The sequence below is a fragment of the Maylandia zebra genome, linkage group LG22 (genome assembly GCF_041146795.1).
Source record: "Maylandia zebra isolate NMK-2024a linkage group LG22, Mzebra_GT3a, whole genome shotgun sequence".
Taxonomy (NCBI): domain Eukaryota; kingdom Metazoa; phylum Chordata; class Actinopteri; order Cichliformes; family Cichlidae; genus Maylandia; species Maylandia zebra.
This window is the reverse complement of record NC_135187.1, coordinates 13,464,689-13,482,850: the sequence shown is the minus strand read 5'-3', so window position 1 is coordinate 13,482,850 and position 18,162 is coordinate 13,464,689. Positions and strand designations below refer to the sequence as shown.

The 18,162-nt window shown below is 40.4% G+C and overlaps 1 protein-coding gene across 12 annotated transcripts in view; it reads right to left on the bottom strand.

The window, feature by feature from the left end:
• LOC101481040 (sodium bicarbonate cotransporter 3) overlaps positions 1 to 18,162 on the bottom strand; it is a 58,823-nt gene that overhangs the window by 8,475 nt on the left and 32,186 nt on the right. For 7 of the 12 annotated variants that reach the window (XM_024798270.2, XM_076879399.1, XM_076879400.1 and 4 more), the window contains 16 exons: positions 14,685 to 14,845; positions 14,317 to 14,505; positions 12,895 to 13,254; positions 9,455 to 9,570; positions 8,511 to 8,668; positions 7,054 to 7,141; positions 6,805 to 6,951; positions 6,260 to 6,366; positions 5,007 to 5,181; positions 3,913 to 4,046; positions 3,573 to 3,818; positions 2,949 to 3,054; positions 2,210 to 2,371; positions 1,554 to 1,667; positions 1,046 to 1,207; positions 70 to 321 (listed from right to left, as the gene is read on the bottom strand). In XM_024798270.2, coding sequence (XP_024654038.1) covers positions 70 to 321; positions 1,046 to 1,207; positions 1,554 to 1,667; positions 2,210 to 2,371; positions 2,949 to 3,054; positions 3,573 to 3,818; positions 3,913 to 4,046; positions 5,007 to 5,181; positions 6,260 to 6,366; positions 6,805 to 6,951; positions 7,054 to 7,141; positions 8,511 to 8,668; positions 9,455 to 9,570; positions 12,895 to 13,254; positions 14,317 to 14,505; positions 14,685 to 14,845 — 2,677 coding nt within the window. The remainder of the gene's footprint in view (positions 1 to 69; positions 322 to 1,045; positions 1,208 to 1,553; positions 1,668 to 2,209; positions 2,372 to 2,948; positions 3,055 to 3,572; positions 3,819 to 3,912; positions 4,047 to 5,006; positions 5,182 to 6,259; positions 6,367 to 6,804; positions 6,952 to 7,053; positions 7,142 to 8,510; positions 8,669 to 9,454; positions 9,571 to 12,894; positions 13,255 to 14,316; positions 14,506 to 14,684; positions 14,846 to 18,162) is intronic. The other 5 variants (XM_076879395.1, XM_076879396.1, XM_076879401.1 and 2 more) reach the window with 5 other exon arrangements.

Sequence of the window (18,162 nt, the reverse complement as noted above, 5' to 3'; positions counted from 1 at the left end):
AGTGATTTACAGGGGGAAGCAAATCCTCATGAAGAAGCAAATATTATTTCACTGACAACCCCATCGCACCTTGAGCACTGATGTCATGAAGACAGAACAACCCATCAGGACAAAGATCATAAATCCCGTGACTCGCTGTTCCCGGATTCCCAAAAACTTGGGCTGTTCTCCCGGTGCGGAGCAGCCAGACTCCACCTTCAGGCTGTTAACGTGGGAAATGGAGAGGACGGTTGCAGCCACAAACCACGGCAAGCCCATAATGGAGCACACGCCCAGCATTATTGCCACGAGGAGCAAGTCCAGGTGATAGCCACATCCTTTCTGTAAGATACGAGAAGTAGAGGCATGGACATACACAAACTTTCAAGACTGAAGAGAAAAATCTTTGTGACAGATTCATTCACTGTGATCAATCAGCTATTTGCCTTTTTCTGTAAAAAAAAAAAAATTAAAATAAATTTTGTGAAACTTTTTATACTTCCTCCAGCTTCTCCCTTTAGAAGTGACCACACTGAATCATCTGTCTCACCCTTTCTCTACCATCCCTCTGCATGTCCTCCTTCTCTACATCCATAAACCCTCTCACTGCTCTTCCTCTATCTTGTAAACCCTCCATTTCACTCTTGCTGCTGTCCTTCTGTCACAAATCACCCTTGACACTTGTGTTCACGCTCTTCTTCACCTCTTTTTTGCACTGTCTATTCCTTTGGATGCTGACCCCAAGTATTTAAACTCATCCACTTTCACTAACTCTACTCCTTACATCTTTACCTTTCCACCTGCCTGACTTCATCAGTCAAACCTGTCCATCACCACTGCAAACAAGAAGGGGTTCAGAGCCAATCTCTGATGTAATCCCACCCCCACCTTGAACCAATCTGTCACTTCTACAGCAAAACCTCATCACTGTCTCGCTGTACTCATACATATGCTGCAGTACCCTAGCATACTTCTCTCATTCCGGACGTCTTCATACAGTACCGCAGTTCCTCCCTTGGCACCCTATCACAAGCTTTCTCAAAATACTTTCAGATAAAAGTCAGACCTTCAGCTTGTGCTCTTTGCGGTTGATGATGACTGCTGTGATCTGCTGATCCATAAAAATGAGGATGGTGCAGAGCATGGCAGGAAGTACTGCCACCAGCAGTGTCCACCAAGGGTTTTCTCCTAACGGATCCATTAGCCAGCCTCTGTTCTTTGAAGTTGGCTGAGGGGAAAAGTGCAAGCCACATTAAGTATTTAAGGTATGAACTAACTGAGAATATTTATCTTACACATTACTTGTAATGTGTTGGTCAGAATCTAGACTATTCCAGCAAGAGCTTTTGTATATGAAAGTCTTAAGCACACACAATCTGTACTTTTACATCTCTGAGAAGAGACTGCTACCACTGTAAAGAAACCCTTGAGTAAAATACAATAGAATTACAAAACCTTTACTTTATCTACAGATTATATACTTTATTTAAAGCTTACGGAAGATAATAGCTATGATCCGTAAAAATGTACTCAATAGTAATAAATGGAGGAATGCAGATGAACAATATGCCTACCTCAAAGCGGTCAGGAACATTCAGTTTAGGAGACGGGATCCCCATTAGGTAGTCCACTAGCACCATAATCATGATGGTTATAAACACTGCAAAGTCACTAATAGTGGATCGCACCTATGTAACACACACATATACAAAATAGATTAATTTATTTAGGGATTTGACATGTGCCTTCAGCCACCCTTTATAAATGTATTCCTAAAACAAAGAAGCGAAGCTGCTTAACTTCATATCATTTCCTTCTGTAGGTACAGCTCCATCAAAGTAATTGTTGCACATTTTACAGTTTACACAATACCAACACCGGCCTACACCGAGTGATAACACTGTAGATGGTACTATGTGGGAGGATGCAGGAAGATCTCTTCTTTCTGAACATGAGTCTGCTCCTGTACTAATGACTCAATGCAAACATTTACATAGTGTCAGAACCTTTTAGGTTAATCTGCCCACACTTGCGTGCACCAGGTGTACAAAACATATAATGACATGTGATGTTACAGATCTGATGCTTCATATTTCAAATAGTACTATTTAAACATCATTTTACATGATTAGGGATTAAACAGTGCTTTCTTTTGTCTTTTAAAAGCTTCTTTTTGCTGCGTTTTACAAAAGAAATAACATACATAAACAAATTAAGCCCAACATCTCACCCTGGTGGGGAAGTATCTTTCTGTTTTAAACTGCTTGAGGAATGATGACAAAAAGAAGGTTGTGAAGAAGAGGATAACAGACCAAAAGAGAACATCTGGGATGTACGGCCCATGGTGACCACAGGCAGGACCCACAAAGTCTCCATGGAGCAATTTGCACGTCTTTAAAGAAGAAGAAAAAGGATAAAAATTGGTAATTTAACGAATCATCTGTATGACAGAGGTAGATGTATTGCTGGGGGTTGTGCTTATGACTAAAATTGTGAATTATATAATGTAGACTATTGGCTTATAGTGGAATTGAACTTCTATGTTAAATCTACGCTGTAGGTATGTAATGGCAAACCTTTCTGAAACCTTATGCAGTAACTTACACCCTAACCTGACACACACCTCCCTACTGATGTAACTTCACAGTACAACAGCACCACCTTTTCCTTCCATGCATTTCTGGCTACTTCTTTTGGTGCCATTTTTGAAATCAGCTAGAAGACAATGGAGCAACTTGAAGAGAGAAACTCCACTGCTAGCAAGTGTTTATGTGGGAAAATTGTAGAGCAATGGAGACACACCACACGCACACACAAGTATAAAAGCTACTTGGGGAAGCTATGGCATGTGCTCTACATAGATTCAATGCATGAAGTCAACATTAAGCTTCACTGTTTGCTCTCCAATTTTAAAACTGTGTTTGTAATTTCTGCTTTTTACACTAGAGGTCACTGTGCGCTAGTCTTACTGAAACACTGAGGCTGCTCCATTCGATAGAGTCTGGACTATATCCGGACTGGTTCCACTTCTGCATGACCTCATCTGTAGCATTTGCTGGTGGAGAGCACTGACACCTGGGGACAGAGGATCCAAAACTAAGCAAAGTCTGTACCTTGAGCCTTCTGTGAGAAATAATGTTTAAGGTTCAATTAAAGCAAACTTTAAGTACATGCTACAGTGTATCTGCCGGGTAAAATTATATTTTCCTTAAGAAGGAACTACTTTATGTGATGCTTTGGAATTTAATCTAAAGACTGTAATAGAAAATGTGGAAAGTCCCTACTTTGAGACCAGGGGCAGACAAGTCCCTCTGAGGTTGTGTCAAAGCCCGTTACAAATCAGAAATTAAATGAAAATTTAATAAGACTTTAGAGTTTTCCCAGTAAACCAGTCAGCTGAAGTAGTCGTAGAAGAAGATAATATAAATTTTAACCTCTCTCATTATCAGTTAACGCACTCTTGCAGAGACAGCAATTTGAAGAGCTAAATTTAATGCAACCTGTGCAAACAATTCAAAATATATAATACTGAGCAAACAATAATAAACAAATGGACCTTTAATCATTCATGTAACTTAAATCTCAGTACTTACGAATACAGAGTAAGGTTGTCCAAGCTGTTATGCATGTTGACAGGGTACAATTCTCCCAGATGAAAGAGCTTCTCTAGAGCTTCGTAGATGAAGATGATGCAGATCAATGCTGCAAAAGCTTCCTCTGTGAAGCGGGTAATGTAGCAAACCAGAGAGCTTGCATCTGTGGCCACGAGGAGGATACACAGGAAGGCAGTCCACAGACCAATGCTGGTCCGTAGAGACAGGTAGGACAAGCTATAGTCCCTGGGAAAGACAAAGAATTTCTATTAGACAATGGGAATCAACATAAAACACTGTTGAGCATTTTTTACTACAATGCAAACTTGCTCAAACTCACTTGCAGAACTTAAAGAGGATCTTCTCAAATACTAAAACAGGCCCCGTGCTGCCAAGAATAGTGAGGGGCTGGCCTGCAAAGAGGGAGTATGCTACTCCTGTCAGTGATGCCCCAAATAGAGACTCGATGGCGCTCTGTAGAGACAGAGGAGAGGAGTGGAGTGAGGGAATAAGAAAGGAGGGATTGGGGAGGTGAAATTGCACAAAGGAGGATACAGAGGGAAAGGCTGAAGGAGAAAAGAAACAGATGAGGAGGAGACCACAGACCAGAACATAAAGCTTTGATTAAACAGACATTATGGGCTGCGTCTGAGAGGCTAGATAAACTGTTCAAATGTTCCCACACTGCTGACTTGTCCGAAGTCATATCTCTGTGCAGCGTGTGAGTTTATTTAGACGCATTACACACACCAGCACACAGACTGTCTGTGCCAACAGTCCCTGGCCTAGCACAGACATCTGGATGAAAGAGAAGCAGACAGTGAGAGAGAACAGAGAGAACCACAAAAAGAGACACTATACTAAACAGTTTGTATGGTAACAAAAAGAAAGAAGTGAAATGTATTAATAGTTTGATTTTATGTAACATTTTTTTTATTTTGATTGCTCATACACGTGTTTTAAAGAGGTCAGAAACATGTTGTGTGTAACATGTGCGCATTTGATCCCATCTTATTGTCTAGTGTAAGAGTGCTGCATTATTTAGCTAAAATTGTTCAAACTGTGAAATGGATTTCTTATTTGAAAACACTGATAACACTATTATGGATGGTAGAAAGAACAGATTTTTGCACTTTACAATTTTACGATGGAGCGTTTAGGATGTAAAGCGCTTTGGGGTCCTTAGGGACTAGTAAAGCGCTATATAAATACAGGCCATTTTTAGGATTCTGTGGAACTGGGGTATTTGCTTTCCGTCATTCACAATACCCTCACAGAACCCATCTGAAGTGCCAGTGCAAAAATCACAATATGTAGTAGCAATAGTCCCAAACGTTCGACTATAACACGACTAAGGGATTAGGGCTTTTACGCCCACTGGAACCCATGAAGCGATCAAATACTGACTTTTAAGTGCCAAGCTTTATGACTCACTATGTTGCCTTTTGTCGCCTCCCCAAGCAGACCCCCGAATGTGATGACAGGAGACATGCAGGCGCAGTAAAGGAAAAGGACAGAAGCGAGACACTGCAGACTGAGAGCGTCCCTGATGTCGCTCCAGTAAAAGGGCGCTTTCCGCTTGACATCCAGGACCAGACCTCCGAAAATTCTAGAAGATTCCCAGAGCAGATTTTAGTGCTTGAAATTTTCAAATTGAATGTAATGTAATTACAATTACCGTAAGAAAAAAAAAAATGCAAACTTCAACATATTTTCAATCAGGAAATGTGAAGAGTGGAAGCTTCAAGAGTATTACTGTCACAAAAACTCAATTAATATGAAGCTAAGTATCTAAGTGTCTGTGGTGGATCATGTGACCATCTGGTTCAGAGCTTATTAGCACTAAAGAAAAGACTCTTACTGTAACAGTGTCAGCTGTAAACCGATGTTCTTAAAATGTACTAATTTAATGTTTCTGGCTTCACTGAGATGCTGTCTGATGTTACTTACTGACCACTCAGCCTCTTTCTGCCTGTTTTTCCTTTGCCTTTCTATTTCTCAAATCCATTTCTCACCTTGTATATCGTCTCCTCTCTTTTCTCTAACACCAATCCAAAAGCCTTCCTGTGAGGTCTTTTTTTATATTTACTTTCCCTCACACCTCTGAAATAACCTCTCTTGCTGTCCTTCACAGCCCCTGCTGATTCTTTCACAGAGCCCGTGTTTTCATTTTTTTTCCCTTAACATTAGCTTCTTGTACTTTCTTACGCTCAGCTTTCCCTGAGTAGCTCGCTCATAGCACAAGCCTTTTATAGTTGCAGTGAAAGGGAGCGTGACTCTGTAAATAATACAGTGCCTTCCAACAGACATGAGTGTGTGTCAGTCTGAGGTTGCCAATAAACACATTGTCCTTAGTGTGTGGCCCGTGGATAGGTGGTATCAGTTATCCATAAATGTCGACATTTCAGTTTAACAAAGTAATGTATCTGCTCAAACAAACTAATGTCGTGCTTCTAAAATTTCACATTTCATACCATTTCAAATTTTAATAAAAGCTCTGTTAGAAAAAATTATTTGGCTGATAGCTTTGAATTCACAGAAATTTCATTTTAGAGCATCCTAGAACCATAAACAAACCCCTGCAACTCAAGATGATAAACAGAACAATAAACAGAACAAGTCACTTCCATACAGGGAACAGCAGCTGACTGGATAGATGTTTAATAATGTCACCATTACATACTCACCTCCCAGTCCTCTGCAGCTCAGGCCCTGCATGATGGTCCTCCTCCTTTTCCAGTTCTCCAGCTGGAGGTGCACTGCCATTGGGCTGCAGTGGTATTTTCCTCTTTATCTGCAGGTAGGACAGTTTAAAACAATATGTTCCATATGTTTTAATTCTTTTAAGGCCTCTCTCTTCGTTTAAGGTGCCTCTCTTACTGTGATTATGATGATATAAAGCTAAATGTGACATATAAACAACATGTTACTGTTTATAAGACTTGTATATATGGAAGTACAGTATGAAAGATGTTGTATTCTTAATGACTTATCCAACTGTTTACCCAAGCTGAACTCTAGACAGGCTGCCAGTCTATCACAAGACTAACAAAGAGATCTACACCTATGGCCAGTTTTAGAATCATTAATGCATCAGTGTATCCCAGGCAATTTTCTCTATATTTTTGTTACAGTCATGTCATTTTAGGCTAGGTTTAAAATGAAAATGGACACTTAAATGTATATTCAGTAGATACACCTGATATAAAATGTGGTAGAGATCCTAACTTACCTGAGATGGGACATTCTTGGGTGGCTCAATTCGAATTGTGGGATCCCACTCTCCAGGAGGAAGGACAGTCACCTGATCAAGGAACTCATCTATCCCAGAGAGTAGATCAGTTCGGTCTTTGGCCTTGTATGCAACGTCGTGGAAAATCTAGAAAATGAAATATATTTGGAGAATGGTTGCACAATTCAATTAACATTTGAAAAAGATAAAATAAGATAAAATTCAAATAAATGGCAGTGTCCTTCTCACCTCGTCTGTCATTAGCGTGGCCATGGATCTGCCAATTTCATGGTACTGTGGTCCTTTGCCGTGAGGACCCAAAAGCAGGAAAAGAAACCTTTCAACAAGAAACAGATTAATTAAATACACTTAAACTGATGACAGTGATACAAACTGCATTCAGTCTTTCTTAAATTTTTGAGGAGCTGGTTTGTAGCTCCGAAATAAAAAAAGAAAAAAGGTGTCATCTCATGCTATGTATTTATGCTCCCTAGAGGGCACAACAACAGCACAAGCCCAGACATGTGAGATCAAGAGCAGAACCTCAGCTAACCTCACCTAAGGGAGCTACTTTACAAGTATGGAAGTACTTTGGCTATTACACCACCAATAAAGCGCAACACTTTGAAAAATGTGCAAGAAAAATAATTAAAGGTGGAAGCAAATTTGTTTCATCACTTGAGGTAAAAATACACTGTTGATTGCATCCAAGCTAAGAAGCCACATGAGGAGGAGATACCGACAGCTGGTGAGGTGCGACCCAAACATAAACAAATGACTCAACCGAGCAATGCTGGATCTGGCTATTTGCCCTCCATATGACAGACAGAGCAGACAGTGGATAGAAATTACTGATGTGGTTAACTTTTGTTTGCAGGCTTTAAGAAACTGGTCAAAGTTTTTTCAGTTTATTTTTATTTAACCAGGAAAGAATATGACTCAAGATTAAAATAGAGTGTCCTAGTAAAGAATCGGTTTATCATAAGTTGAATAAATTAAATCCACACAGCAGTTAAGTATGAGTAATAAAAATAACAGAAAACAACGAAAACACCTAAAAAACCTAGGGTACATTTTTTTTTTTTATTTGCAATTGACTTATGTTGCATCACTACAATGGCACTGCAAGAGCCTTGCAGCAATAGATTCACACTTCAAATTAGACAGTCTGACACCAGTGACAAAAATAAGGGTGAAGAATGCCCTTCATTTTGTCTGCACTAGCTGCTACTTACTGCAATCTCCCATAAAACATTCAGTATGTTTTTCTACATCATCATTAATGTCTTTATTGCGAAGTATGATATCATTTCGGGGCTATATAGCTATATAACAATTTGCATTGTTTATGTTTGTTTGTTAAGCCATCAGCCTTGTTGTTTCTTCTTTTGATCGCTTTACTTCTTCCCGTGTTGATTAGAAAAAAAAAAAAAACAAGCGTTGCCCACATTTTTGCACACCATGCTACAAATTTTTTGCCCAATTATATGTTTCAAGATTTGTATCCAGGCATTGCAAAGGGTTGTGTATGATCACAGTCATGGTAAATCCACAGGTTATAGTAGGTCGATGTGATAGCAGCATTAACAAATTATTTAAAAAGTCTGCTTTAAAAAAAACTAACTTTTCATATTTGGTGTGTTTTTTTAATGACAAAACTTTAGGCAAAGAAAAGACCTTATGTGATACAATTCTTAAAAACTTACCTTGTGGGCACAGGCACCTCAGTAAGGCCTGTGATAAGGACTGCAGGTGACAGTCGAACAAATGCAATTATGGGCTTCTCCAGGAAGTCCACTTCTCCCACTAGCACATTGGAAGCCTCAGCACCCGGGGGAATCTTTTTCATGAAATTCATGTCCACCTGAAGTCAGTGAAATAGTAAAATCATACATACAGATCTACACAGAAGAAAGAGCTTAAAAAAGGTATAATAGACTTGGAGCCAGTGGAAGTACAGACATGTGAAAAGAGATGAAGATATGGAAATGAAAGGAATGGCAGCAGGTCAGTTGGATGCTATGATAATAAATGAATTATAAGGGGATTTGAGAGCAGCCTATAGAACTACATAGTACTGAGCAAAGATTGTCCATTGATTTTATCCATTTCTTATTATGTTCCTCAGATAAATGGCTTTTACTGCTACGCTAAATAAAAATAGACCCGAGCATGGCAACATTTTGTTCCTCTCTGTGTAAAAGGGTCTGTGCCTTCATCTCCTGTGACTCATGCAAACACAGCACCTTATTTTTTGGCAGTTATGGATGCTTTCATATTGACAAGTGCTTATGGCAACCTGCCATTTTACTTAATGGATGCAGACCTAGAAAATGGTAGGATGAATGGGAGCCATGCTACGGATTTCCAAAACTAAACAGTTATGTAACTTTTACTTTGATGCTTATTCTGCATCCATTACAGGAGGAGCAATGATTAATGCCTTTTACTGAGCCCAGAAGAAAAAGGCTGACAGGTATGTGATGTTGGCGCTCATAGAGGCTGTTTTCAATGGAGGCCATCGAAATGACTGAACATCCAGAAACTGAAGGAAAAAAAAACAAAAAAAACAAAAACAAAACACTGATGGCTCAGTCATGGGTCCCTCCACCACGGACTGTTTCTGTGCTCAGTACTGGGGATAGGTTACCTTGCTGAAGTCGACACTGCTGCTTTCTCTACTGACCCCTACTTTGGATGGCCGCCTATCCATTGCCTTGTTGCTATCCAGATTGTTTGGGACGGAGTTCTGAGACACCAGTGGTCCTGGGATGCAAAAGAGGAGAGAAAAAGACAAAGCGGCGGTAGAAAACGTGTAAGTACAAGGCAGGAAATGACGGCAGGAGACCAGCTGTGAGGTCTGCCATGAACGCTATCTGTCATGTGATTAGTAATAAGATTAATAATGATAATAACAACTTTTAATAATTAAAGTAAGTGCCATTAATTTGCCTGTCTAATTATGAAGAAGATTATATAATGATATGCGTACTTCTACTTTACAGCATGGGCTCAACAAACGTGACGCAATTGTGGAATTTAATCACTCTATGCAAACAAACCTGATACAAAGCGAATCACACTTTTTAAAAAAAATTTAGTATTACAGTTTAAATAAGTGTTTCAACTTCATATTTCTATATTCAGTTTTAAAGGGAAAATTAAACACTGTATGTGCTCTTAGCTAAGTGGCCTAAGGAAATTTGCTTTAAATGTTCAACCAGATCAGTTCTGCAGTTTTTTGGCTCCAACATACTGCGCCAAATGTTTAAATAAAAAAAAAAACATATGCCGGAGCTGATTAAAGATTAGTTGAATCTATTTTATTATGTTATTTTTCTGTCAAGTGAAATGATTTCTTCCACGAAATCCACTAAATGTGATACAGAGCAGCAACGATGTGACAGCTCTTCAGAGGGAAGATGATATTTGACACTACAGTATTCCTGAATGCTCCCAGTCTGTTGAGCTCATGCTCTGGCACTGAAGTTACTCCTGCTTGGCTTGAATTCATGTCGGCTTTGCTCTAAAGGTGAATGGAAGTGTTTGATGTCCTGGCAGATCAAATGTTAAAACTGTCATTTCTGTGGACGACTGGTTGCACACTTTATGCGATCTGAGCCATACCAGATACAGGAACCGCTAGCACTTTATGCGAGATGAGAGAGGGAGATGAAATGAGGGAGTGCTGCATATAAAGCGAAGGACTACATATGCATACTGTCCTCTGAAATTCTTTTACCAGGTTTTTCTTCATTTCCACTTCCACAAAAAAAATAAAAGTCATCAAGAAATAATTAAGCAAACATAAAAAACGAAATACACCACAAGTCAAAGTGAAAATGTATCATTTCTGCCAGTGATTTCTGGCCACTGATTCATACCCTTGAACTGTACCCTGGAGTAACCCCAGTGAATGCTGGGTAGCTAGGACTGCTGAACAGAAATGTGATTGCTCACATACCTGACAAAGCCTCTTGAAATATGGGAGGGATTAGTTTAGGTTGTGTCTGCCAGCACACCTCATTCAGGAAGGCTAAGCCCTGGAATGCTCCACCACACCAGCCTTTTAAACAGTGGTGTCACAGCACTACCTCATTCATATGCAAAAAAGTAGCACAGATGTCTGAAATTACCGACTGGCGGAAATTCCAATAAAAGACAAAAAGAAGATTAGAGGGTACATTTATAGCACCTGTAGGAATACATGTACAGATCTAAAATAATATAATTTGTTATATGCATGAAGGAGTTTTAAATGCAACTACTGTAATAATAACAACAACTCTCTCTTTTAACGTGTAACAAGTGGAGTGCAGTGAGTCCCTGAATGGCCCGTGTAAAGGTATTTTACACATGACACGAGCACACTCAATGGGTGCATGACATTTACACATAAATAGCCTCTTGTCAACTCAATATCTACAATACCTTCACTCTATGTATTTGTAACATGTAAGCTAGACTTCAAATAGCCTCCAGACATGGCATATACACTTGTACAGCTGTTAGATAATTAGCCATTTAGCTCAACGGTACAGTTTCTACAACCTCCAGCCAACACCAGATGACATTATTAAATTTAATGATTTGAAAGTGGAAAGGCCTGAAAGCCTCCTCTGAAGCCTGCTCTTAATTCTATGTATTTCCCCAGGAGGGGGTACAATTACAGAAGCTTGTCAGCTATAATAAGACCTCCCTAACCTTTCAGATTCAGCTCCCATCAACTGAATGCGGATTCTAACAGCCCATACTTTGAAATGGAGCCATTCCCAGAATGAAACAAACACAGACGTACGTACACACATGCACACAGAGTCTAATAATAAATTAAAACCGCTTGGTTCGGGAAGAACAAAAAGTCACAGTAGGTGCCAGTGTGATGGTACATACAGTACCAACACACCAGCTCTAATCACAGGCTTATTTTTGGCCACGCTGCTGGCACACATTGCTCTCTCTACACTCTTAGACGGGTAAAAGAACGTTTATCTTTGGAACTGATGCCAAATGATGAGAATGGGTGCCAAATGATGCAATGGGAAAAGCACAAGTTGAATGACATTTCAGTGAAATCAAAGGATCAGTCGCCTGAGGGCAAATGCTCATAGCTAAAAGGATTTAGGATGTATTGCTAGTTTTGTTAGTTCCAAAACACCACCACAAAAGCAAAAGAAATGTCCCAAGGCTTCTGCAAGATTTGCGTCAAACAACAATCAATAAGTGCTGCTCTAACTGTGCAAAAGTCCCCAATTAATTGATGGGAATGTATTCTTTATACAGTGCTGTGAGTCACTGACAACAGCAGGACAGCACAAAAAAATAAAGGCCAGCAGCTCCAGTTAACGATGCCCACACTAAGAATGGCTAAAGTGGGTTACAAAAACTAGGCAGCATTTTTCAGCTGTACCTCCACAGAAAACATACAGAACACACTATCAAAAGATTTATGTGACACCAGTGATAAGAGTTACACTTTCCCTGTTAATACATTTGGATTTTTTTATAAACATATCTAGCCTACGTAATTAATGCTGTGCAACTCTGAACTGCAGAAAACGAAGATGAACTGAATGACCTATTGGGCTGATAAACTGCTCATTGTGAAATAAACCCAATAACAAAACCCCTTCAAACAAGTTTTTCAACTAATAAATGTGAGTCATGGTGAGCAGAATGTGTAAACAAAAACATGAAAAGACAGATGACGAAGTATCGGCACAAGATTTTGGGGGTAGCTATGCAAACACAAGGGGAAGGAGTGAAGATGGACTCAGCTAAGCAAGGCGTAGATGCTTAGAAAATGTGTGGAGCAAAGTTTAAGGGGCAAAACAGGGATGAGAGATAGCAGAAAGGAACAGGCTGGTGGAAGAGATGAACAGAAGGGAAGGGAAGCAGAGGTTTCATCAGTGAGTAATGTCAAAACGTTTATTGATATATATACACAGTATTCAGTGAGTGAGCCTTGCTGTGGATTAATTATGAGATGGACGCAAGGTTGGAAGTTAACAGTGAGCAGAGCTTTCATGCTAGTGCTAGTGTTCTCTGTTCAAGCTGTGACTCACACTGGCAGGCTACACAGATATTTGCCTTCTAAGGGCAGCAGCTCAACGCTCTGGGATGCTGAGGATGCTCGCCGGCTGAGCTGTGGTGATACCGCCTCTTCTTCTGGTGGGTCCTCATCCTCTGGAGGAGATACCACAACCTCAGGGATGCCTTGTGGGCCGAGGACTACGCCCTGTCTGTGTGATGGGCTCTGAGAACGGCGTAAAGCCTGAGGGGTGGTAAAGGGAGAAGGACCTGGGAAAAGCCCAGTGTTGGAAGAAGAAGAGGGCAGCAGGTGGTTGAGCAGAACGGAGACTCTGGACTCTCGTCTCTGGGACAGGTTGGATACGGAGGATGCTGTCCCTGGCTTGTGGAGAGAAAGACGTGAAGAGGACAGGCCCTCTCCTAACAGAGGAGACAATGGCAAAAAAAAAAAAAAAAAAAAAAAAAAAAAAAAGAAATAAGGGAGGGGGGGAGGAGGAGAGGGAAAGCAAATAGGGGAAAGAGGGGATTGAGGGAGGGATGGGGTGGGACAAGGAATAAGGAATGGAACAGAAGAAAAACATGTGAAGTTGCAGTACATCACAGAAATGGTATCTGAAGGAGACAGCAAGAAAGAGTGGGCAGCGATAGGGTGACAGAGGTGTAGTTAGAGATTCGTGCTTGCATAAACGTGAGCTAAAAGCATGGCTGTGTGCAGAAGAAGCCAAGAATGATTCAGTGAGGCATGTGGGAGGCTCTACAAGGGACAAACAACGTGTTATACTCAACTCCAAATAAGCCGGTCACACACTATGAGTGAGGCAAAGCTCCGAGTTCAGAAAGGCTTGCATGCAGGCGAGGATGAGTTAGCGCGATGTTGGTGCACTGCGAGGAAATGTGCTCTGTCACACACAGACCACTCATAAGTCCTACACAACACATTCATATAAACATACATATTTCAGACTGCAGCTGTTACCATCACAAACCTACAACGTGAGAGAATTCTGACCTCTCACATTTGCATTTCAGTTTTAATGCTGTGAAAATGCAAGCCCAACAAAAACCACAGACAGAGAAGTGGAGAATGGGATATTTCATTCATTGTTAAAACCTCAGGCATCTAACCCAAGATCCTAAAATGTGCAACACCACTGTGGCCATGCCTAGTCAAAAAACAAAAGATGCACACAATGCTGACTCCAGTTGCAGGTAAAGCGTTATTTCCTGAATGTCACACCCTGAGGAGTGAAAACAATTAATTCAAACCCCAAAGCCAGGCCAGCCATACAGGTTAGCACATAAATTAGCACTCAAATTTCTTTTTCACTAAGGGGACTGAGTGCTTCAACAATTTTACTCACTTTAAACCATCCACCTTCTACGCTGGCTTTGAGGGATTTGAACAGTGGATTTTTAAGAACAGTTCCCCAGTGGTGGAAAACATCGGAGAAAAAGAAATGTGAGTGCGCCGTAGGATCTCACCGTTCTTTTCAAGCAAGAGTGGGTCAGAATGTTTCTTGCCTATGTCAGCAATGGAGCGCACAAGTGGGATGCGATTGCTGAGCTTTCTCTCATTCTGATGATGGTGTTTCTTCAGCATTGCTTCCCGCACCTTGTCACGCAAATCCTCCTTCAGCTGCCCTGACGCCACCATGCTGTCTATCACCATGTCTGAGTCACACAATGTCAGCGGCAAAAATACAAACACACAAGAACACACAAAGAAGGTTATATATAGACCATTAAACATGTAATTATTATTGTAATAAATTCAATGCATTTCATAGTAATCGCAATGCTACCTAAAAAATATAACAATGATATGTAAAAGTCCTCTATTGTAAATTTACCTGCGATTTCCTCGATACTACTGGCCCTCATATCCAGCAAAACTGTGCCGTTAAGTATGCAGCTACGCAGTTCAAATAAGCTGTGCAAGGACAATGTGGCCACGTAAGGCTTACTCCACCTCTCACCACCATCTTCCACATCCTCTTCAAACTTCAGCCATCTGTAGGTAAGCGCCAAAAAACAGACATGTACAGAAAGACGACAATGTTTTATTTGTACCCACATACAAGCTGTATTGCAATTCAGTAAGAGTCTGTGCTGGCTTGCAAAGCCAAGATGCTATCCATCCATCCATCCATTTTCTTCTGCTTATCAGAAACAGGTTCGGGGGGGGGGGGGGGGGGGGGGGCAGCCTGAGGCAAGGATGCCCACACCTCCCTCTTCCCAGCCACCTCCTCCAGCTTATACAGGGGTAGACGTTCCCAGGCCAACCAAGAGATGTAGTCTTTCCAGTGTGTCCTGGAAAACACCTCACCCACGAGGTGCCCAGGAGGCATCCTCGTCAGATGCCCTAGCCACCTCATTGGCTCCTTTCAATGTGGAGGGTTAGTGGGTATACTCTGAGTCTCTCTCAGATGACTGAACTCCTTACCCCATCTCTAAGAGAGAGGCCAGCCACCCTTCAGAGATAGCTCATTTCCACTGCTTGTATCAGTGATCTCATTCTTTTGGTCACTATCAAGAGCTTTGCCTTTCTTCTGATCCCTTTCCTTACAACAATGAACCAATGCAGCATCAGGATTACTGCCACAGGCCCAATCTGTCTTCGAATCTCCCACTCTCTTCTCCCTTCACTTATGAACAGGAGCCCAAGCTACTTAAACTCCTCCACTTAGAGCAGCAACTTGTCAGCCAAGATGCATTTTTTTTTCTAAAGCACTGCAAATTAAGTTTCAGTTCAAATTATGTCAGTCTTTGAGATGCCAGGGAAGCTAGGTCGTCATTCGTAAACTTAGCACAAAAGTTTGTATTTGGTTGATTATTTCTTTGTTGTAAAAATGCTTTTTGTCAATAAATCTGCTCAACTGACAATCTAGGTTGAGAGTTGGGTATGTGGGTTGCACACATAAAAAACTTGCCAAATGCTAAACCGTTTATTCTCTGACCAAGACAACCACACTGACTTGCGACAAATGCTGGTTAAAGAATGTGATGCCATCCCACAGCAGTGTTTGACTAAGCTGGTGACCAGCATGAGGAGATGTCAGGCTATTGTGGCAGTGTATGGTTCTTCCACGTGCTACTGAGGCCCCTGTTTGTTCAATGAATTGTTAAATTGCCAATATGTCTTGTTTCTTCAGACGTCAATCATTCAATCCAATAAATAATCCAGACAAAAAGTAGAATAGGGCGTTTGGCATTGACAGAGAAGCAGAGGTGTGGACTCGAGTCACATGACTTGGACTCGAGTCAGACTCGAGTCATTAATTTTATGACTTTAGACTTGACTTGAAAAAATGTTCTAAGACTTGTGACTTGACTTGGACTTTTACACCAATGACTTGGGACTTGAATTGGACTTGAACCGGTTTACTTGAAAAGACTTGATATTTTACCCCAAATATAAAATCTAACATGCATATTATATAGAGATTGAAAATGTGACGTCATTCACGGGTAGAACCGCAAAGGATTCTGGGAACTCGTGGCAAGCGGTACTAGCGCACGCAGGCTTTCAATTAAAATCAGTTATACAGCGATAAAAAGAAACACAAAAATGTCAAGAAGCCGTTGTATGATTAACTGCAATAGCCGGTCGCATGACAGCCACGGGAAGCCGACGAGTAAAGAGATCGGTTGTTATCGGATTACGTCGTTGAAGAGAAATTGTTCAAGCCATGTTTCCGAAGTAACAAAGAGGCGACGGATGGCCTGGATTGCAGCCATTCAAAGATCAAATATAACATCCCAGAACACTCCAGCTCACAGGTTAGTCTGCTCCAAGCATTTACACGAAGGTCAGTGTTTTTTAGTAGTTAATACGTCATTTTCACAACATAATTAGTGATATAGGTTACAAGCAAGTCTGGCGCTGAACAGAAATTGTCGCGCTATGCTCCTTTATTTATTGTGCATAAATAGTGAATTGTCCTGACACAATATTGCGTTTCGCTTCTGTTATTATGGTACATTGACAAAAACATATACTTTTATTCACAGGATAAAACAGGTTTTTTGTATCACTAATTGCCCAGTACGATTACAGCATACAATATTGTTGTCACTGCTACATTTCTGTGATGCTACCAGAAATTATTTCCACTACTAATTAATTACCGTTGAGCTCAAAGGTCCTATTAATAAACGGTTAAGGAATGTGTATTTATGACGACGATTTGTGAGACTGGTAAACTTATGATACGTACGATGGTCTTTCGTTCTACACGGTGCATTTCAAGGTCCTGCACCCATCCGTCGGTAAACTGTACCTGGGCTTGTTGCAGTGACCTGAAGTTACTAAACTTCATGAGTGTATGCACTCACTCCAAGAACCGTATGATTATAAATATGCATATAAATATGCTAAGATGAGATAGCTGACTTCATCTAACTAGCAAATGTTGTCCAGGCTACGTTGGTGATACAGTTTTTTTTAATGTGTATATTTTTGTCATGCGATTTTAAAGCCGGTCCTACAACCGCATCCAAGAATAACATGCAGCTTATCTCAGAACTGTCGGTGAAAATTATTCTTGGAGCTAGGTTTAATTGAGCTGCATTTTATAGAGGTGCAATTTCACAATTTGTGTATATTTTCTAAGTTCACTATTTTGTCATGTGTTGAGAAAAACACAGATTTTAAAATTACATGGTCTAATATTTACATTTAGCATATAACTGCAACATTATTTTTTCGTTGTTTTTTTTTTAAAGACTCGAAAGGACTTGAAATTCAAAGTTTCAGACTTGTGACTTGACTCGGACTTTTACACCAGTGACTTGAGACTCGACTCTGACTTGCCTGACATTACTTGAGACTTGACTTGAGACTTGAGGATAAAGACTTGAGACTTACTTGAGACTTGCAAAACAATGACTTGGTCCCACCTCTGCAGAGAAGATTCGGCAAGTTTTTCATGGGCACAATCCACATACTCAACTCTGCGGATCAACCAGTAAATACATTTTCCTTACAAATGTGGGACCATTTATAACAAACAGGCGGTTGCCAAGAAGCATTGTAACAACAAAGGAATCATCGACCAAATTTATTTACTTTTTTTTGCCAAGTTTATTTCAAACCACAGCAAACAACCCTGGAAATGTTTATGTATGATATTAGTTTAGTTTTCTTTTAATATCAAATTAAAATTGAGATTGTTCAATGAAAGAAATGTTTCAGGATTGCTGCAGATTCTGGGGGCATTAAAAATGCTGTGAAGGCATTATGGAATTATTCAATTGTCATTTAAAGTACTTCACAGTAGAAAAATTCTAAAGTTCACAATGATTTTTTACTGAGAAATAAGCCACTTA